General features: G+C 43.7%; 1 protein-coding gene across 1 annotated transcript; it reads right to left on the bottom strand.

The window, feature by feature from the left end:
• Positions 1-516: 516 nt before the first annotated feature.
• Positions 517-22,026, bottom strand: ST3GAL1 (ST3 beta-galactoside alpha-2,3-sialyltransferase 1). The gene is made up of 6 exons (XM_057429769.1): positions 21,682-22,026; positions 11,941-12,137; positions 8,688-8,867; positions 4,450-4,495; positions 1,815-1,934; positions 517-1,310 (listed from the first exon to the last, which is right to left on the bottom strand). The coding sequence occupies exons 1-6, from the start codon at positions 21,991-21,993 to the stop codon at positions 1,137-1,139; spliced, it is 1,029 nt and encodes a 342-aa protein (XP_057285752.1). The 5' UTR covers positions 21,994-22,026; the 3' UTR covers positions 517-1,136.
• Between the last annotated feature and the right edge of the window lie 501 nt (positions 22,027-22,527).

Here is a 22,527-nt window from a genome sequence, read left to right as displayed (position 1 = left end):
AGAGACCTTGTAAGGAGATATCACTTTCTAGAATTGTAAAAAAATAAGAGGAAAAAGTTTCCTTGGAACTTTTGGGATATTTTCCCATAAAAAAGGTAAAAGCTACCTTTAAAAATGAGTCTTGTTTGTGTTTGCTCAAACACAATATAGGAGCTGTCGCTATTGGTTTTGACTACAAAAGTATACCACATGGAGGCTACACTTTGGTTAATTCCCCCCCCCCCTTATAAAAAAGTTTAATTTAGGGTTTCTCATCTTAAAAAAAGAAAATCACATCTGTTGCACAATTGAAAAGGCACATATAAATGACTGAAAGAAAACAGTCCACATTCCAACCTTCAATCGATTAAATAAAAATGAGCATTCCAGAGTGTTTTCCACCAAACAAAAAAGAAATAAAGATTATATGTAACTAAACAAGACAAACAAGTGGCTAAAAAGGCCAATTTTTTGCTGGAGTTTCCTGTCTCATTATGGCTGTATAGGAAGCAATATTAAATAATATATGATCGGGCCTGATTTGCTCCGTGTTTATAAATGCTATCAATGCAGAATGAGGCAATGGTTGAAATATTTACTACTCCAGGCAACTTCATCATGTTTTTTCCTTAACACAGCATGAAACCAAAAGTAGTAACAGCAAACAGCAGAAACAGTTCAAAAAGATCAACAGCAGAAGTGAATTCATTTCTTTGAGGTAATCCTTACTATGATGTTAACAGCTGCCCAAGCAGGTCTCAAGTCCCAGAAGTTTTCACTCTTCTTCAAAGATCTCTTGCCTTACTGGAGGAAAGAACGGACACACAACCAGCAGCTGCTGTCCCCAGGTTTCCCCTATTTGCAACAGGCAGATCTTTCATCAGTCAGTCAGGAATCAAGCTGTAGAGCCTAAGCAGAGATTCATTTATTCCCACAACTGATTGGTAGTTCCCAGCTATCTGTGGATAGGAGATCACGTGCAGCGTGAAAGCCGGTCCTCGGCCGGGCTCCCTGCGGTGAGCATTGCAGCAGTGAGATGCTCCGAATCCACCGCAGATTCACGTGTTCAAACCTGGCTGGAGCCCACATCATCTTCACCGAGCCTTGTTCTGCTGCATGTTGGAAATTGCAGCCCCCACTTCTCTCCATGGCCAGGGTCATCTGCCCTTGAAAAAGCTTATTTTTTCAATGGATGCGAGAGTCAAAGTTAAATTGAACTCAAAATCCCCATCATGGACACCCGTCTTCCGGAAAGCCCCGGCTGAGGCGTTGTTTTCCCAGTAGTGATGCCAGTGTCCTTTGCTGTCTGCTCCAAAACCATACACATTCACCTAGGAAGTAAGAGGGAACTAGTGTTAGCCTGGGAAGCAATTGGTTTTCATCTGGAATGTCAAAGAAACATTCTTGATTCTCAGTTTATCTATAGGACCAAGGTGGTGTGCCACGCAATTCTGCTGCATGAGATGATGCAACCACAGAATAATGGCTCAAGGGACATTACATCCTAAGCTATGTTGAGACCACCACCATACCTGAACTCGGACAGAAAAGGATATTTCTCTCTGTGAGTATTTGCTTAGCAGTATAAAAAACACACTCCTGTACCCGGAGTATGATATTTGACCTCAGGTGATCAAAACACCATAATCCATCACCACCATTTGAGCATACGTGCATGTTACTGAGGACTCTGCATCTGTTCAAAGAAGCGAATGGTGGAGAAGATGGGAGGGAGAGAAATAAAGGCTGAGTGAAGGGCAAGGGCATGTTCCTGACACTTCAGTGTGAAATGTCCTGAGTTTTTGTCTATATATCCAAACACAGCCAGACTTTACCTCATCGCATACATGAAGTGCAAACATCAAAGACAGAAGGCCCGTGGATGGGTATCTTCCATGATGCTCGAGCCAGTTTTCATAGACATATTTCATAAAAGCTGGATTATAAACCAGGATCTAGGCAAAATTGGAGAGAAAGACCCATAAATAAATACCCTGGGAAAATAATAATGGTAGCATGTCATCCCTAAAGGACATTGGGGTAGGGGAGCCCAGCAGAAAGGAGTAATAGTTATTCCTTGAGGGCAGGTGAAACGGAAAAATAAAATCCCATAGTTAAAATGCATTCAAGAACACTTTCCATGTGCAGTTACACATGGAAAATATGAATGAGCGTGAATATTGAATTACATGTGAATATTCCTTCCTTGGTCTTGATACCCTACCTGCTTACACTAGTGTAAATCCTGGGTGGTTCCTAACGAAACCAAAGGGTATGAAATGGCACAGATAAGAGGAAAACTGGGCACTTAACTCTCCCTGCAGCATCCTGTTGTAATGCAGGTGAGCTCTGGGGAGTTGGAATCCTGAGCAAGGGAAGTTTAAGATGCCATACCAGATTTCATAGAATCATAGAATCACCTAGGTTGGTAAAGACCCTTAAGATCATTGAGTCCAACTATAACTTGGGTGGGAACGTAGGAGCAACTGCATCTTCTGCACAATATGTCAAACATGTCTTGGTACCTCTGTAGATACAGATCTAAGGAAACCAGGGGTCAGGTGTAAACTTTCAGGTTGAATAGCAGTATTTCTCCTGTTTTCCAAACATGCTGTTTTTCCACACATAAATTGCACTTGGTTATCCCCTAGGGAAATGATGAGATCAGCTAATGAACAGAGAGCACTTAAGATCAGACCTGAGTGTACAATAAATCCAAGGACTGGTGGGAGCCCTTGGTTTCAACCCCTTTCCCTGAATGAGGCAAAGAGAGGAGGTTCTCTCCATGCTGTGTTTGTAATTAAAGTGATGGCTTTCAGTGCTATCTCGTTAGCTGCAGGGCTTTCCCTTTTACAGAGTCAGAGGTTAATTGCTGATACTGTATCTGCGTGTAATCGCTTCTCACAGGGTGTTCTGCATTGCACAGTGTGGGAAGAAATACAAGGTTCTCATCTCCCTGCTCAGGAAGCCGCTGCATATCATCAGCCATAGGCTGGCCTGGTGCTACTTGACTGTGACTTGAGTTTAACAACCTGCCACAGTGCATCTCACATAGGTTTTGCAGAGGTTACTGTGTTTCTCACAACAGCTAGGGATGTGCTAAGTGATTATTTAATGCCTTCTATAGGTCCACTGTTTGAAGCACAGCAATATGAACTGATACTGGTTAAAAGTCTCATTTGAAGCCTTCGGCAAAACCTGGCCTCCTGAATGGAGAACATGTGCTTTAATTTGTAATTTCAATGCTCTGGGGCTAATGACATACTTTATCAGCCCTTGAGATATTAGGCGCCTGAGCTCCTTAGAAAACCAGCCTCTTCAAAGGCTGTGAGAATGAGATTTGTATTTTGCTGGAAGGTCTACGGAAGAAGTGTTCTTCTTCTCCCTACATAGTCTGCCTTGGTTATGTCCTCAAACCATGTAGCTACAACAAAAGTCTTTGCTTGGGGACTAATCATCCAACATGACCATTCTGCCCCATGGGAAATCCTAACTCCAACAGTAGGACATGTATATTAAACCACAGCATAGTTGGGTGATAGTCAATATACATGACGTGGACTCTCTTCTGAGTGCTGTAGGGTGGGGACCAGCTTTGTACATCTTTCCTCAGCCTTTGCAGAGAAGTGAAATCCCCTGACTGATTGCCTTCTACACATCCACACGATGAAATTAAATGAGTCAGAAGTGTTTTGTTAGCCTTGAGGGAAGTGGCACGGCACAGATCATGTCCACATCACTCAATTCTGTCCCTGCGCAAAACAGGGAATATTCCCCTATCTATGCTACTTGAACATTGCCTGGGAGAGTATTAATTCACCCGGGACAAAACTAGCAGGGACTTGGCCTAAGCCCAGTCTCCAAGCTGTTTAATTGGGTACAGGTAGTTATTACAGCTGTGGGCTATGAGCCTTCCTCAAGAGCCATTGACAACATCATGAATTCTCTCTCCACTGACTCGAAAACACAGAACTTTGTTCAGAGTTCACTTTGATCTTTGTTATAAAGAACTGGACAACGACTGTGAAACACCCTTAGTTTAGTCAAATTACTTAACACACCCCCCCCCCCCCCCCCCCCCAAGGCTGTCTACTCATTAGTATATGAGCTCAAAGTGTCATTACATGAAGTGGGAACAGAGCAAATACTGAGGAAGGTGAGCACTGTTGGCCAGCAGTGCACCTTAAATGTCTTTGAGCAGTCCTAGAGGAAGCAATGCCACCTTCAGAACAGCGGTAATGCAACAGCATAGTCAGAGCATCAGTTTCTTTCCAACCTCAGTTATTTAGTGGTTGATCTATGGACTGAATGGCACATAGGAGCTAAAGCTTTAGTTTAGCTGAGCCTTGTAATGTGTGTGGATTTTGGTTGCAGTTTTTATGAGTTTTTATGGATTCTTGCAATGTCCCAAAGAGGCAAAAGACCTACAAGTGGATTAGCAGAACGAAACCATAAAGCAGCATTGCTCACCTTTTCTTTTTTGACTTTGATTTTCCGTGGAACTGGAACATATGTACTGTTAAAAACAAACACAAACCACCAAGATTAGTAAGAGCCCAACGTATTAATATCTTCATGTATTTCCAAAGAAAGAAAGAATATTCTTCATGCACAGCAATAAATTAAACTTATTTGAAAGTAATAAATACAAGAAGTTGTTGGAAAATGAAGCTGCAATTCATAAATGCAGCATGAGAACTGAGCTGTTGCTGAAGCACATTTATAGGAAGCCATTCCATTTTTAAATATTCAAGTTAATTATTGACAGGAAGGCATCAAAGATTTAGTTGCAATATACTGTAAAATCAATACTACTTGGAACCATGACTTCTACCTCTTGGATCATGACTGTTGCAGTATTTGCACTTTGATGAACAGAAGGGTTTTGCATTTAATTTCATGTCAGAAAAGGCTTTTCCCACCAGGGGGAGACTTTTCCCCTCCTAATACCTGTAGCTCTTACATGATTTTCAGAGTAGGTGGTAGTAAAGTTCCTAATTTCTGTGGTTATGTGCAACTCCGGCATTGCCAGTACACAGCCCCTCACCAGCAAGCTATTCTCTTCTTCCCCATGAGGACATCGAAGGCTTTGTGCAGTTCCCAGCATAAAACTTCCAAGTCATACCTTATGACTGGGTTGAAATCACAAGTCATGTCTTGGAAACAAAAGAAGTCTTTTCTTCCCCATATCATGCCCCGTGCATGCTGGCATTGCACAGCTCATCACGAGGGCTGGAAAAAGAGAATCTCCCTGAGTCTGTTTCAGGGGAAAATGTTCTGGGGAACTGGCCTTGTCATTGGGGTATATCCCAAAATATACTCTACATACTCTGTAGATGGGCTCTAGTAAATTGCCAAAGCCTTCCATTAGTTCAGTCTAAATGTTTTCACTTGATTTTTTTAACATCAATGTTCCTGTCATTAAGGTTTTATTTCTCTTTCAACCATGGATCATCAGCATTTTGAAACATTAGCCTAAGTCTTCCCAAACCAGTGGTGACCTGGCAATGTCCTCATCTGCTTAGGTACTTCTGAGCATCCTTGCCCTGCAATCGCTGCTCTGGGCTGGATGCAATGTTAGAGGTGACAGGTGGGCTCCAGCTCTCCAGAGATGTGACACAAGATGCTAATGGAGAAGAGACACCCATGCAGACTTCTTGATCTGCTCTAAGCAAATCTCCCTTGCATTTGCTTCCCACACCTGACCTTGATTAGCAAAGTCAGTAGGCTTGGTGATCCCAAATGCTTCTTTGCTGGTAAAATCTTCTCATTACTATATAAATAAGCAGCCTATCTTTTCTATGAAGGTGATGTGAAGCAAACATTGGGTTCATATTTCATGGACATCTGGCTAGGTACAATAGATGACCAGAGAATGGTATGCAGTACTCAAGGTAGTATTTGACACAGCTCTGATCCAGCCAGAAGACTGCTCCAGCTCTTGCCAGATGATGTTAGTTACTTTAATCATGGAATATTTCATTTTTTTCAGAAGTAATATCCAAGTCCTGCTGTCACTTGGCTGCAGAATTCCATAAATCTGCATGGAAAGTACTGGCACGCTGGGCAAGACCAAATGGAGACCTGTGTAAAACCTGGGCTACATAGCAGCCAGGGAGTGAGTGATGCAGCAAATGCCACAGGAGCAGGGCAAAGAGTGAAGCCTGTGATGAAGGTGGCTACAGGTGGGAAACATGGAAAACGTCTATGAGCCACTCTGGAGGGCTCTAGTAAAATGTGCCATTATTACTGGCTGCCTTGTACAGGAGATTTACTGTTTTACCCAAGTAGAAGATATAGAACATTCTAAGGAATACCCAAATTGCTCTTTGCCAAATCAAGCAGAGATATGTGGAACGTTTCTCACTGAGGAGATTCCTTGCAGAAGGCAAGTTGAAGCAGCTGCACTAAATATGACCGATGAGGGCCTGAAGTTTTTCTGTCCCAAGAGGCTTTTCTTGGTCTTTTCTAAGATAATGCTCAGTCTTAGAGAGCCACTTTGAAATGGGACATCCATCACTCAAATGGGACATGTCTGAGAGAATCATTCAGCTACCAATTCAATCTACTATTAAGGCTACCTGCAGTCTGGCTTTCATTTTGAACCGTAAAAATTGCTTGAATTGTAATACTACTGGGAGGAGAATATGATTAATTCACAGGTTTTGAGTCTTAGGAAATTATTACTTCATTTGAATGGGATACAGAAAATTAAACACTGTGTAAAAGTCTAACCAATACAGGATGCTTATCTTGCTTGTCTTGGGATAACTTAGGTTCTTCTTAACCTAACCTCACTCAGTTGATCCTATGCAGCCTCTGCACAGGGCATAATGTCCCACAGGGAGGGGTAAGGAGGTATTTCTTCCTTTCTAAAATACTGTATTTAAGATGTTTTTTATTTTTATTTCATGCCTTCTCCCCTTTGAAAATGGGCAATCAACAATTTCCTTATATACTGTATCTGACATTGTGTACTTAATGTGTGTCCATAGGTTTCTTCTGCTAGCTTCAAATCATGTTACATTTACTGTTATGATTCGTGTGTTTATGATTTTCTGGTTTTATTATTCCAGTGTACACCAGCTTATTCATTATGCAATTTCCTTGCTTTGAATATGGTATTTCTTTCATATGGTTAAATACTCACACACTAATGGATACCAGCTGCTTACCAAGCCCATGTATACAATCAAACTATGAATATATAATGCATCCTGTAGTTTATTAAGCAAAGATGCTTTTCCTTTCCTGTGACTGCCTTGCGGTCAACCAGCTATGTCTTCCTGAGAGGCTAAGGGCTCACGCAACTTGCAGTGTAGACCTCAGGTTGCAGGAAGAGCCCAGGCTTTTCTCCTAGTACAGGGACAGGCAGCAGACCTGCTTGGAAGATGTGTGCCCAGGTGTAGGACCTCCTACATATATCTCCTGATATATGTATAGGTAGCAGCAGGTAGCTGAGCTGTAGGAGACAGTGAGGAGGATGCGGAGCATCAGGGAGGCTGAGAAGGAGCTCGATAGCTGGTTCCAGGTGCAGTCTGCAGTGGACCCATGGGCAAACAGATAAGAACTCCCCCACCAGCACACAAAGAAGTGTGTTTGAGGGGCGATAATGCAGAAGAAAGGATGCTTGCAACGGCAAGGACCTGCAGGGGGAAGAGCCTTCCTCCAGAGCCTGGAGTGCTCTTGCAGAACCACTTCACTGCTTTGCAGACTGAAGAGGAAAGACCTGTCACATCAAGAGCGACACTGGGTATTGTTTTAGCCAGTTTTCTGAGTGGGCTTAGTTTCCTTCCAAGTTACGAGTGGATCCTGAAGATGGATGCTTTTCAAGACAGCTTATGACTGTATATGCTAAGTGGCAAAAAAAAAAAGGTAGAAAGACAATAAATCAGATTTGTTACAAGTTAAGAGAATAAGATGTGAAAAGAACCTAAAACACAAACGCAAAGAGAGAAAAGAATAAAAGAAGTAAAATTCCAGTTGTCCCATCAAAAATTTTCCTTAAAAATGTGAAGCAGGTCTTGTTCTCAGTCAACAAGGACTTACTGTCCCAAGTTTTTAATCTTCTGAGACACTGAAATTGGGAAAAAAGTTGAAATGTCTTGAAATAATTCTCTCTGGAATAAAGTAATGTGATCTGATGTGTAGCAGGGTGCACCGAGCAATCCCACAAGACTGTGGCTTTACATCCAACAGATAACCCTGTACACAGTACGAATGTCATGTTATTTCATTCTCTGGATTAGGAAAAGCCAGCTTACAGCAAGGGAGGAAATCTGCTAACAGGTGTCCTCAAGAAACATGCACTTTGTTCACATTATGTGCTGCCATAAATGTATTAAATGGTGAACAGGTGAACATTTACTTCTGAAAGCACTCATAAAGAAATGGAAAATAAATACCAATGTGGCCCATTATTGGCAGGTAGAACATGTGAATTTAAAGCTAAGACACGCAGGTGACACACAAAGCAATATTCCCCTCTGCACGTCTCTCAATCACATTCCATCAGGAAAGACAAACCAAACTCAAAGACTGCACCATAACATTGAGCTGTTCCTAGAAAGCAAGTGTTCAGGACTAAACTCTGACCTTAGAGGGTCTGTAAAGCTACCCTAGGCCTTATTAGAAGCAGGGATTTGCCCAGTGTTATCTCCTAAAGCAACATGAGGTGCTCCCACCCCTTCAGCCCTGCCCTTACTCACAAGTTGATGGTGCCTGTGGTGAGCGCGGTGACAACCCAGTGCAGGTCCAGCGTTTTGAAGGGGATCAGGATCATGCTCACGTTTTCTGCCAGCTCTTTGTAGCTCTCAGGGTAAACGAAGTGGTGCGTGGTCTTGCTCCCAACATCCGATTCATAGCCAGCCGTGGGGGCATGGTTCATTCTGCAGCCCAAAAGTAAGAAGGGAAGACAGGGAAGAAGTGGGACAAGAATTAGGTACAAACACGTGCAAATCTTCCCCAAATAATTTGTCTGAGAAAGGCAGGAAAATGCTCCCATGGCTAAGCAAAGTGCTGTACACAGGTTCTTCAGACAGGCTTGACAGGGTGCAGGGGTCTTCAGTGACCATCACCCATGTGGACAAACTAACAGTAAATGAAAGCTCAGCTGTAGTGTGGTTTTCCTTGGACTGAATGGGAGTGTCTACCAAGCAGGTGTATCTCTGAGCACTTCCCTGCCTTCCCTTGACAGTCAGCAGAGAGCTGATCAAAAAAGTGGTGACCATGAGAACTCATCTCCTTCCATCCTAAAGCTGCAGCCTCCAGTAGAGAGAAAATCATTGTCCTGAAGTCTATCAGCTTGACTTTTTGCAGCTTCATCCCCTTCCCAATCTGGATGGGTGTATTTAGAAGTCTTGGGTCAAGGTAACAAACCATGTAATGTGAGATGAAGAGCAGCAAATATTCATTATGGTTCAGTGACAAATCCAGGACCTGCTTGCTGACACTTCATCTACTCAAAGCTGACTTTACAGTAAGTCCTCCAACTTCAATTCATCTACTTAGGGTGATTCTACATACATGTGGTGTGCTTTAGGTAACCCTAGGGTCACTGCATGGAGATCTGCCCAGGTCCCACCAGGGCTCAGTCAAAATGAATTGGCCAAACAGGGCTACCTTATATTGGGTGTCTCAGGGAAGAGGGTGTGTTTCTGAACTCTGGGCTGCAGAAATGTCTCTATGCTTGTGTACACTTCTGAAAGCAAATCTGGGGACACATCAGCAGCTCCTTTCCTGATGTATTAGCTCCAGACAGGTAGAGATTTGCATGTTTCTCTGGTGCAGTGTTATGCAAATCAGAGATCTCTGACTAACCTTGCACGAATTCATGGTGCTGTTTAACACCATGGAGTAACCCCCAACCTGGCTCAGACCAGAATAGGTTTCCCTACAAGCCCAGTGGAGTCTTCTGCAGAGACATTAGCACAAACCCTGGCAGAAGTGCAGGGAGGACAAGAAGATGTAGGTGAAAAGGTGATGAGGAGCTTCATACATTGCCAGATAACATGCAGATCTGGTCACCGAGAACAGGAGAGGTAAGATATGATTACCAAATCTATGCCAGGCTGTGCTATTGCAGTGTTCCCTCACATGAATTAGTTAAGTTTCTTCTAACTTCCACAAGAAGAATTACTAGCATAGGCAGAATAGCCTACCAGACTGCATGGACTTGTTACTGAGTTAGTTAGCCTCTTCCCTGCCAGCCACCCACATTGTATTGTGTAGAAATACTAGCAAAGCAGGAGACGTACTATGTTTTATCTTGAGATTAGTCAGTCTAAGGTTTACAATACGGGGTTTGCTTTCCATCAGGACAAAGCCAAGGGTGGCATCTAGGTTATCTTACTCACAACCTGCCCTCAGGTCTATGTACCTTCCCCACCAACTTTGGTAGATCTGCCTGCGTGACATGGTCTAAGGCACTGCTCACACCCAGTCTCAGCAGGAAGGAACGAGCCAGAACTTCCTTCTCTCATGAAAGTAGATAGTTAAACAAAAAGGAGTGGGCTGGAACACAGTGTGTGGAAGGAAAGGAGTCCCCTCAGACTCGCTGGCTCTTCTCAGTGCTTGGCTTTATTGCCACAACACGTGGAAGTGGATATCAGGTCACCAGAGATTTTGTCTGTTGGATTCACACAGAAGGGTCACCTTCTCTAGTCACAAATTTCCACAATGAATCCTAAAGCTTTGTGCCATCCTTTCAGATCTGGTTTGATAAATCCAGAACTGGCAGGTTCAATTCCAAGTCACAGGGAGTTTCTCCCTTCCCAGGGATGTACAGCTACGGAAAGAACAAAGCCTTAGAGCAGACACTGAGTGTGTTACTCCTTAGTTACTACTTAAAAATATAGCTTTTTGAGTCTAGCAAAGCTTTTTCTGCATGAATCTGGAAATATAGGTCAGGTAAGATAAGAAAGTTCACACAGAAACGGGGCTGTCTCCATAGCAAAGGACACAGAGTTAAGCATAGATGCACCTCAACTGCCTCACATTTGCAACTTGCAGGACTAATGTCTAGAGCTCTTCACTTCACGGATCTGAAGACCAGGTTGGCTGCCTCTGCCTTCAGGAGGTTCTTTGGTAGAGGACAAGGCATGCACCTGATTGAAGCAGATCCCAAAATGATTACTGTGAACATTTAGATGTCATCAGAAGGCTCTACAAAGCATCCAAGCCACACTGGAAGCCAAGTGGCGTAAGGTGGCCTAACAGTTCAAATAGTGTTGATCTGCTGCTGCTTTGCTCTTGACATCAATGCACAGCATCCTACTACAGATTATGTTATTTCCCAGAGTATTTTCAATAGCAATTGCTCCCTTCCAGGCCTGAACTGCACTGCATCACTCCCCAAATTGTGCTCTGCTCATAGCTATGGTATAAAAGCTGGACAGTGCATTGGAGATGAACTTAGCCCACACACCTTGGCTGCCCTCTGGGTGATTAGGTCTGCTCACCTAGTTCCTGCTTGTACTTAAGTGGGACAAAATAGCCAACCTTCACTGCTTGGAAAAGAAGAGGTGACACAACCATTGACAAAGTAACTGCAGCCAACCAGTTTTCTCCTGTCCATTGCAAAGTGACTTTGTCTTTCTTTGCCATCGTCTGAGAATGAACCAGTGCAAGAGGTCAAATCTGGTACAATCAATAAATATGTAAAAGAGCACTTGTAAGTACCATCTGTAGTAACTTTTGCTATAAATTTTATGATTTTTTTTTTTAACATAGGCAATTATGGATAGGGCAGAACAAGCTACAACATCTATTCATTGTTCTTTTCCAAGCTAAAACATGATGTTGTATCTCTAACGCACATAGTTTACATCCCTGGAACTTAGATTTAACCTAAGTACCAGATTTCACTAGATAGCCCCTGAAATCTCATTTGCTCCCTTGTCCCCCAAATCACCAGTGACTCTTAAACAAGAGCCATGTGGAGCTGGGGTGGTGCCTACTCACCTGAGCACAAAGTCATGGGAGTCAATTTCTTGGCCATACTGTGACTGCCGCAGGTTCCCAGAGTTGCCCACGACAGCGCATCGTCTGCATGTGAAAGTGCCTCGCTCCTGCAGGGGGTCCCCATCCCCAGGAATGATCCCAAACAATTCCTTGAGGGTAGCATTAATATTCTTTGGAGTTTTCTCTCCTTGCAGCTTCTGTTGGGAAGAAAAATCACTCCAGGTTACTAATGCAGCTTTTCTGTAAGCAAGATGTAGCTTCAAATGCCTGCTCAAAGACCATTCTCACATCTACCTGCAGACACTGTGTCCCATGTTCAGCTGGGAGCTGAAGTGTTAACCCCAAAACCCAACAGAAAAGTGGAAAATCCCTTTTCATTAACTTTTTTAACTTGGTTCCTCCTTTTCCCCCTTTCTCCTTTGATTCCTACACCTCCTCAGTCTCCTTCTAGCCATGGTGGAACAGATAATGAGTTCTCCCCAGGGCTGACCTCAGCAGAATAAATGTTAGCCTGGTGTCTAGAAGCCTAATCCCACTTTGGGACAGATATCTTCTATTAGGACAGGTATAAGGTTTCTTTTAACCCTCCTAGGAAGGACTGAAGAGTCTCAATGAACCTGATGGAGCACAGACACCCCTTCCTCAAATTCTAGCATATGCCAGAAGTGGAATTGGGATATTATATTGCTGCTGCTCTGAACTGTGGAGAAAGCAGCTGCTAGTGAATAGGAAACTATGGTAGAGTTAGTCCTGAGGGTTGGAGATGTAAAATCATCCCAAAAATGCATCCAGGATGAAGAAAACCACCCGGACCTTGGTCATTGTGCCTGTTGCCATGGAGGGAAACTCTTTTGTAAGCAGCTCTGTGGTGCATGGTGGAAACAATGGCTAGGTCAGGAAGGTATAGGCAAGGTGCAGGGCAGGTGATGGTCACACACTCCCTGTCTGGGGCTCTGCTCTCTGAGGGTCACTACAGAGGTTGTGAGCGCTGGCAGAGAGCACTGCCCACCCTTGTGGTTCTCACAAAGGGAGAAGAGCTCCTAACACAAAACCTGCCAAAAGGCTCTGCCCTTGCTCTGCCAGCCCAGGGCAAGGAGAGGCAGGGAGGGAGAGAGGAGAAACACCTTTTCCCACGACTCCCAGCAAGGGCCTGGGGTAATTTGGCTTTAGTTTCCAATGCGCTTCCCTCAAGGGCACCAGGAACTGTTAATTCTTCTTGCTCTCTCTCTCACAAGCAAACACAAACAGATGTATTGCTGTAATTTTTGTTTAAATTCCCTGCTGTCTCTTTGCAGAACTATATAAAGCAACCTTATTTGCACTGAATTCAACAACAGGTCTGCAGAGCTCTGAGCTACAAGGCAGCACTGGGGCTAAGAACTTGAAAAAAAGAAGACAAAGAAATGTTGCATACATAGACTTAATCTTCCTGCTAATCCTTGCTAGCCGATATATTCATGTATGGACTGCACAAGGTGATTGGGATGCAAAGTAATCAGGATGCCCTACCCATTGTTACAGCCATGCTATGGAGTCCTTAGAATTTCTCTGGAGAGACCTTCTAACAGTATTCCAACACCTAAAGGAGGCCTGCAAGAAATCTGGACAGGGACTTTTTACAAGGGCATACAGGGATAGGACAAGGGGGAATGACTTCAAGCTGACAGAGGGGATTTAGATTAGGTATTAGGAAGAAATTCTTCCCTGTGAGGGTGCTAAGGCACTGGCACAGGGTGCCCAGAGAAGCTGTGGCTGCCCCATCCCTGGCAGTGTTCAAGGCCAGGTTGGAAGGGGCTTGGAGCAACCTGCTCTAGTGGAAGGTGTCCCTGCCCATGGCAGGAGGTTGGAACTGGATGAGCTTTAAGGTCCCTTCTAATCTAAACCATTCTGTGATTATCACCACATTACTACGCATGGGGTTATTGATTTACCTAAATTCTTGTGCATTCATTATGAATCCAATCCAACCTTATTTTACTCTGAATATATAAAAAACACTTAATATTAGAGAGTCTGCAGCCTTCAAAATAAATGGAGACTTCATAGATGTCATGGAGCATAGTATCAGGTGGATAATGTAGAAAAACCTGACTTTTTTTTTAAATAGGAACTTATTTTGAGTTATTTGAACACGTGTGCATACACCCAAACTCTGCCTCTGTAAAGGTGATCTGACTTTCTAGTGCCTTTAAGAAAGAAAAGGGAAAACAACCAAACATGTACCAAAATATTAAGAGCAGAGTTATTCTGCAGGGGGAAAAAGTGGGAGACAGACCCAAACACAAACAAAAGAGACAAACCAAACCAACCCAAAATCTTATTTTTGAACTGATTTTCTCTGAGAAAATTCAGATGAAGAAGGTAATTTTCAGAAAATTCTGAGTACTTGAGCCCCCTTTTTAAGTTAAATTGCCTTTTCAGCCAGGATGATAGCATGAGGAAAGAAAAGGATGTGGTGTATTGACATGTTTAATGCATTAAAATTATAAGAAACTATTTACACAGAACAGGGATCTGCCTTTTCTTTCTGTTATGCTGCTGTCAGTCTATAGTAACTGTATAGCAACCAAGTTAAAACATGGGCACCAACACCAGCCTGAAAGCAGGGCACCATCATCCTGTTGGTTGTACGCAACTTCCATAGCAAAGATTATTATTACAGAGATTCCTTCAACGATTTCAAACAGGATGATGACCTGTGCACTGCGATGACCTTATTGCACTGTACCCTTACTGCACAATAAGACATCTGTCCTTAACTCAGGAACAGAACAGAAGCTCTCTGTTTTAATTTCCTCAATGATTATCACATTGGACCACACTTTTCAGGCCTGATCTCCAGTCAGCACTGGTTCTTATCTTCAGTCTTTGACATCTCAGCAAAACAGAGCCGAGAAGACAATGAAGCTGGTTAACTCCAAGGCAAATACAGCTTTTACAAGTACAGACTTACTGTGTGCCAGCTCCTTATTGCACAATGTTTACTTGACTGCCTGAAAAAGATCGTCTTAACAGCATCACAATTACAAGCCAATTATAGTTCACTTTCCCACACCAAATTTTTGTCCTTTTTTGGAGTAATGTTGTTTATTTCTTTACCTTTTAACAAGCTCCCACCAGTCTGGCCTTTGCCATAAATCAACTAAAGTGCTGGGTGAACGTCTGTCCATGCTGAGCAAGGCAGAGCCATAGCAGTGCCATGTGGCTCTTCTGGAACAGCATCCTCCCACCAAGTGCTTTAGATGTGTACCAGAGATATGTGTACGGATACAGCTGCTACGAGAGAGCTTAAATACACTGAAATACCTGAACCCTGTGTCCTCAGTGAAATGGCTGCTCTTCTCAGAAATCTGTGCAAGCAACAGCTGTGTCTAAAGATGAGGTTTAACCTCTTGCTTGAATACAAAAGGTATCTTAACCCACCTTGTGTCCACATATGAAATACCATTAGACCACTTAACCACCCCGCTGCCCTCCATAAAATATTTGTCTGCCTCTTGGGAGTCAACTCTTCACCTTAAGTTGTTAAAAACTGTAATTCAGAGTCCAGATTGAGAAATTTCATAGACCCACATAATCACAGAATGGTTTGGAGTGGAAGAGACCTTAAATCTCATCCAGTTCCAGCCCCTGCCATGGGCAGGGACACCCTCCACTAGACGAGGTTGTTCCAAGCCCCATCCATCCTGGCCTTGAACACTGCCAGTGATGGCGCATCCACAGCTTCTCTGGGCAACCTGTGCCACTGCCTCAGCACCCTCATAGTTAAGAATTTTATCCTAATATTTAATCTAAATCTTCCCTCTTTCAGCTTAAATCCATTGCTCTTTGTCCTATCCCTATATGCCCTTGTCAAAAGTCCCTCTCCAGCCACCTTCTAGGTCCTTTTAGGTACTGGTAAACTGAATCCCGAACCCTTGAATTAGAAGTTACTATTAAATGGCAAGTGTCCTAATCATCTTCAAACTACCCTGTCTTCCCAGCCTCACAATCTCCCCACTTCAAATACAGAAGTTACCAGATGATTTTGCATTTTCATTTAAAAAACGCAAGAAAAAGGGCAAGTAAAAGTACCCTGTAAGTGTATGCGCTTCCTTTCTTTACCCATGAATGGCTTTCCAAGGAACAGCCTGTTGCTCATTCTCCCATCCCTGCGTGCACACGTCCACTAAGGGGACTCCGCTGCTTTAAGAAACTTCCCTGAGCCCGCTGGTACCATCACACTGCCAGAGATTGCCAAGAAGCAATACCCAAAACTCAGCTAAGAGGATGCAAATGGTGTGAATTCAGCCAAGGCTGCTCAGAGCTAACAGCTTGGAGTGGTGAGGACACAGCTATAGGCAGGGGAACCTCAAAGGAAATCTCTCCTGGTACCTGTGCATCCTGCATCTATGGACAAGTTTGGCAGTGTACTAAATACACTTTCAAAATCCCAATTTATGAACAGCTAGAAAATATCCTGCTTAACCTCTAATTATTGGTGTGATGTGAAGGCAGATGGAGCATGGACCAAGACACAACGTTTATAGTGGACAGGCAGGTATACCTGTGCATTTTGCAGCCCTGTGAGCATGCAGCCAGGCAGCCTGGGGAATTTGATGCCTTTTGTAATTTTTTAACTGTTTTTAAATGATAAAGAGGGAATAAAGCCCCATTAGAGTCTCTTTTACACAGCTACTGATTGCCTCGCTGCAGCAGTTCGGAGGCATTAATACTGACGCAGCGCTTCCCAGCTATAAGGTATTGAACAAAGATTAATCCTAGCAACAGCCTGGTGGGGCAAATCCAGGTAATCTCCATTTTGCAGATGGAAGGAGAGGTTAAAAGGAAACCATCAATTTTAAATATGCCTCCTTGGTCTGGAAAATATGGCATTATTATTGTCATATTTAATGTCCTGCAATTACCATGCATCAAAGAGATTAAGGGAAGAATATAGAGGCTTTCAAGAGTTTGGGGTCTGTTTAATCATTTGTGTCTGTCAAAAAATATGTATTCTCAAATATGAATGTAATGTGCATACTTTATGTAAATATCCTACAATGATATGCATATGCCATGTGCATATGAGTTCTGACTTCCATGGCTCATAGGTCACCTCCATGCCACTCTAAGGAGCAAAGACCCTTCCTCCACCAGCTCTGTGTGCCTTTGTTTCTAGTTGCAGGATGTCTGCAGCTCTGCAGAGCACACTGCAGTGCTTAGAGAGACCCATGAACGTGGATCACCTCCAGATCCATCTGTCCTCATATGTCCAAGGCTGGTCTAAATGGCCTGCTTGTGCCCTAGCAGTACAACACCAGGTAGGAGTGGGCATGTAGCAGGCACTGGGACTAGTGCCTGGGATCTGGGTTGGATTTCTGCTACCTTCGGTGCTCTGAGCCCTGTGTATTCCTTTCAAAGTGTCACAGAGAGCATCCCAGTTTTAAAGACTTCTGGTGATCCAAGAAGTTGGGCAGATTTCCTACAAAGAGCATTCAAAATGCATGACTCAGGTGCCAGGTAGCTCTGCTGCTGTCCTAAAAATCAGCTCAGCACATGTATTGGGAATGCCCTCTTTGTCTGCCGTACGGTTAACAAGTCTTTAAGCTGTATACTGCACTTTTTCCTACAAACACAATGAGTAAAAACTAACATTTTGTTTTCAATAGGCTGATCACATGGCCCCACAAGCAGAGCTTTCTTCCTAAAAAAAACCCAAAGCAAAACCCTCAAATATCATAAGACTCGAGATAAAAATTGTTGTCGCGTTTATGAACAATGTGCTACAGATAAGATTGCCAGGGAACTCTGAGCCTGATTTTACTTATGACAACTTTAATCCATCAACCTCAACAGGCTTATTGTGGATTTAGAACATCGGGTTCTGATCTCATGTTTTTAATACCTTCTGACCATCAAAAACAATGCCAAAACCCCTGAGAATGAAACTAGAAAGCTATAACTAAGTGCTATGCTGTGTTATGGCACAGTTTCTTTGTTTGCCCTCATTCCTTACATCCACAGCACTTGTGTCATGGAACAACAATGAAAAGCTTGCAGGTGAGCCGGCTCAGGGAGGTGGGGATGATAATATAAACAGCAAGAAATGTGTCACATAACACAAGGTGCAACTTCCAAAGCACTGAGACTCTCCCAGTCCCTGAGCATCTATCTTATGCTAAGATAAGGCAGACGCATGGATAGGTAAGAGATATGCAAGTAGAAGAGAAAAGAAAGAGAGAGAGGAGGAAGGAAGGAAGGAAAAGAAGGAAAGGAGGCATCCTGACAGCCATGTGAAGAGCTGTAAGCAAGTGAAACCACCCCATCCTTTAGCCCCAAATGTCACTTCACCTCAAATACTGGCTCTGAAATCAGTCCTTGCTTTCCTACAAGTGGAGGGATACTAATGCTCCTTACTAATACTAATGTTTCTTATTCACATATACAACAACAGGGTTAATGGGAAGGGAGGTCATACTGAGCCTGGTGATAGACAGCTCTCTGGCAAGGACTCTGCCTGTGTTTAGTCCAAGCATATCACATGGGTCTCCCTGTGACAGGAAAGTCACAGCCTCATTGCAAACAGATCCAGTGAAATCACCCTCACCTCAGTTACAGCATAACGAAACCAGCACGCTGTCTGAAGTCAGTTCCTGACAGCAAACACAGTCATTTCTCGCATGAAATGAAGTTTAAGAACTCTCAGGTCTCCTCACGCCTCATCTTTTAAGTACAAATACAGTAAAAAGTCACAGATTTCTGAGTTGGCAAAGCAAGCAAGAGTAATACACGGCCGTGAGCAACGTTTCATTTAAGACCGGCTGAAATCTCAGTATCGCTTTGAAGATGAGCCTAAAAACGAACAGTGAAAAAGGGAATGCAAATGGGATGCACCTGGGAATTACTGTAGAAATGACACTGCCTTTGAAAGGCTTACCCAAAAGCAACATGTACATAGGAAACAGGCTGCAATGAGGAGCTGGGTTTACCCAGAGGCATCTTTCAGAGGAGTCAGGGCACCTTCTCCATCTACTATAGATTAGGGCATGTATTTTCAGTAAGGAACTGATTTCCAATAGACAACAAAGTTTTGGGGGACACCAAAATATTTCACACAATCTGGTTGAAGATAAGTTCTGGCTGAAAAAAAAATACGGTGGGAAAAGCATAGAAATCTTAGAAGTTTTATTTTTACCATCTAAGAAAAAAGTGCTTTGAGTTTGTGTTCTGAAGTGGTGCATTTCCTTTGAACTTGACCTGAATTCAAAAAAATAAATGAAAACAATAAAAATAGGGTCGGACAGCCCTGAAAATTAAACCAAAAGCTTTTACTTGGGGGTGGGTAGAGAAAAGAAAACACTTCTGGCAGTCCTGAAAGTCACTGTTTTTTAGTTCAGCCGAAAAAGAAACAACCCTCCCCCAAAAAAATCTGTTTCAGGTTGAGTTGAAGTGAGGTATTTGTGCCTTTCTGTTTGTTTCAGCCCCACTACAAGGAGAATTAGAAATTCAAAGTTCTGTACTAGGAGTCCTAAGCTTTTTCTTCCTTTCCCATTTCTTTTAAGAGAGGATCCATTCAAACCTCATGTTTAAAATCGAGTGAGGTCTGAGTGCAGAATGCAGTGTGGTTTTGCCCAGCGGCGATGTGCTAGCCCTTGGGGACTAGCAGAGGCACTGTGCCCACCAGCACAGCCTCTGCACCAATGACAGGATTTAGCCTTGACTATCCCATCCTGTCCCCAGCATATCCTCAAGGTGCTGAGTGCTCCCCATTTCTGCAGAGGCAGTATCAGGACACATTTCACAGCCAGCCTGAACACTCATGGTGTTCATGAACATCCTCATCCTCTGGAACTGGGGTATCACCTCATCCCCAAAACCTGCCAACTGTTAGGTCAGCTCAGGTCCCTGGTAAAACCTCACCCCAGGGCAAGTGGAACTAGGACTTGAGCTTGTCATCTTCCCTTCTCATGGCTCCAGCAAAGCTCAGCTAAAAGTTATGGAATCATAGAATCAGCTAGTTTGGGAAAGACCTTTAATATCATCAAGGCCAACCATTAGCTCAGGACTGCCAAGAGCATCACTAAACCATGTCACTAAGGGCTTCATCTACATGGTTTCTGAACACAGGAAATGTGGGGACCAGAAGGAAAAGCATCTGGGGGCTGCAAGAAAAAACACAAATGATGGGAAATCTGAGTCATGGTCAAGGAGATGGTGAAAGGATAACGCCTGGAGTATGTGAGACTCACAGCAAAAAAAAAGGAGGGTTTAATTTTAAAATGAGGGTATCATTTATGCAACAGTTAAAGCTGTTGTTTAGTGGCATCTCTTTTTCTCTTCTGTAAATGCAACAGCCAGCAGAGTGAGAAGTGATCAGATACAGCCTCATTCCCACAGCACTTAACACCTCCTCCAAACCTAAATGCCCTCACTGTGAAAGTGGGTGACTGCGGAGGGGGTTCCCCAGGGTGCCAGGAAAGGGCTGAAAGCCCCAAATTCGGTATCAAGGGTTGCTGTGCTCATTGCAGGCTGTTATGTGTTCAAAGAAAGGCAGAGGGACACTGTTTTTCCAGAAGGAGAAAGCAAGTCACAATGAAACTGCAACTTAACTGGGGTCACTGCAGCCAGAACCTATGTGTTAGCAGCTCAGCAGCGCAGACCATAAGCAATTAATTTAATCGATGTCTTGTTTCAAGAGGACATAAAAGAGGCTTTAATTAGGTAAAACGTCGGGATACACCCTCTTCCCTTGTGTGCTTTTTGAGGAAGGCATCTGCTAGCTTTCATGATGCTTGGGTCAGGCTCATTGAACCACCCTGCTCAAGGATAAGCTAGAGCTGCTCCTTCCCAGTGACCCGTGATTGCCCTGCGATAAGCAGGGACATCTTCAACTAGATCAGGTTGCCCAGAACCACATCCATCCAGCCTGGCCTTGAATGGCTGCAGGGATGGCGCATCCATCACCTCTCTGGGCAACCTATGCCAGTGTTTTACCAACCTCACTGTAAAGAATTTCTTCCTCACATCCAGCCTGAATCTTAGTTCTTTCAGTTTAGAAACTAAAAGAACCCTCTTTTAGTTTAAAACCATAACCCCTCATCCTATCACAACAGATCCTGCTAAAAAGTCTCTCCCAATCTTTCTTATAGGCCCCTTTGAAGTACTGAAAGGCTGCAATAAGGTGACCCCAGAGTCTTCTCTTCTCCAGGCTGAACAACCCCAACTCTCAGCCTTTACTCATAGAAGAGGTGATCCATTCCTCTGATCATTTCTGTGGCTCTCTTCCAGACCCTCTCCAACAGATCCATGTCTTTACTATCCTGAGGACTCCAGAGCTGGATGTGGTAATCCATGTCTTATGATAGGGAGAGCCCCAAGGGAATTACACACTTTCACGAGCTTGCTTTGCTACCTCAGATGGCAAAAGCCCTTTTTACCATCTGAAGACACACAACGTGGCTTACAAAGTCCAGTCTTTCCAAGGGAAGGGAGAAAAAGGCAATATTAACATTTGCAAATTCTGGGTTCACCCCCTAACTCTGCCAGGGACTCTTCTACCTTGGAGCAAGTGAACGTGTTTAGCCTACAAGCTAAACAGCAGCACGAACACCCACATTCTTCCACCTCTGCTTCCTTGTCAGCTTGAGATGGGAAAAGCTTTTGGCAGGAACCAGCTCTCAGGATCTGCTCAGCATTGCTCAAAGCCTGACACCAGAACCATCGCACAAACACCAGGCTGCATCCACACCTCCCACTTACCAGCCACCACCTGTAGCTGTCTTCTGGGATCAAGGCATTTTGTGAGGTCAGAAAAGGTTGCATAGTTGAATTAAATCTCTGATCGAACCAGAGGGAACGTCCCAGCTCCGAGATGCACGTGCGACAGCTGCAGGGTCTCTTGGGGTACTTGAAGAGCTTCTGGACTTGCTCTGAAAACTGCATGATGAGGTGCCTCGGGTCCCACGTGTTGGTGGTCACCTGGTGCGTGTAGTTCAGCAGAAACGACGTTACCGTGATGAGCAGAAAGGCGAAGGTAAACACTTTCACGTTCCTCCTCCTTACGGTGACCATCTTTGCCACTCGGGTTCTGCCGTCAAGCACAATGTAAGGCAAAAAAGGAAAGGATGCTGCAGGCACCTGCCAGTTACCACCCCAGGCTTAGGCTGAACATACAAACTCCATCCATATGGGAAGAAGCTACATTTCTCCCAAAATAGGCTTCAAAAAGGCAAAGCTGTGTATCTCCTTTCACGTCCTCACAGTGCTTCCACTGCTGATAGCTTCTCCCAATAAACGTTCAAGATGGACCCTTGTCCTTCCACGTTCCAGAAGATTTAGAGGAGAGCAATATCAGCATTAGAATTTAGGTTTTCTGTGTGGCAGCAAGCCATAAATTAAAGCAAGCAGATTGTAGAAACAAAAGGGAGGTTATTTAGTTTGTATCTCGGAAGTCAGCTCACGAAGGATCGGATCAGATCATCCAGGGACGTACATTCCAGCAGGGAGACGCGCTTTGATGTCCATTTAATCCACGGAGAGCAGTTTGCAGCCTGGAGACACACAGAAAAAAAAAAAGACAGAAAAACTATTGTCAGAATATTTATT

This window comes from Pezoporus wallicus, unplaced genomic scaffold (genome assembly GCF_028554395.1).
Source record: "Pezoporus wallicus isolate ANWC-B61680 ecotype Strahan unplaced genomic scaffold, APGP_CSIRO_Pwel_v1 contig_7545, whole genome shotgun sequence".
NCBI lineage: Eukaryota > Metazoa > Chordata > Aves > Psittaciformes > Psittacidae > Pezoporus > Pezoporus wallicus.
Note: the sequence above shows the minus strand (reverse complement) of the source record. Positions and strands in the feature narration are given on the sequence as shown.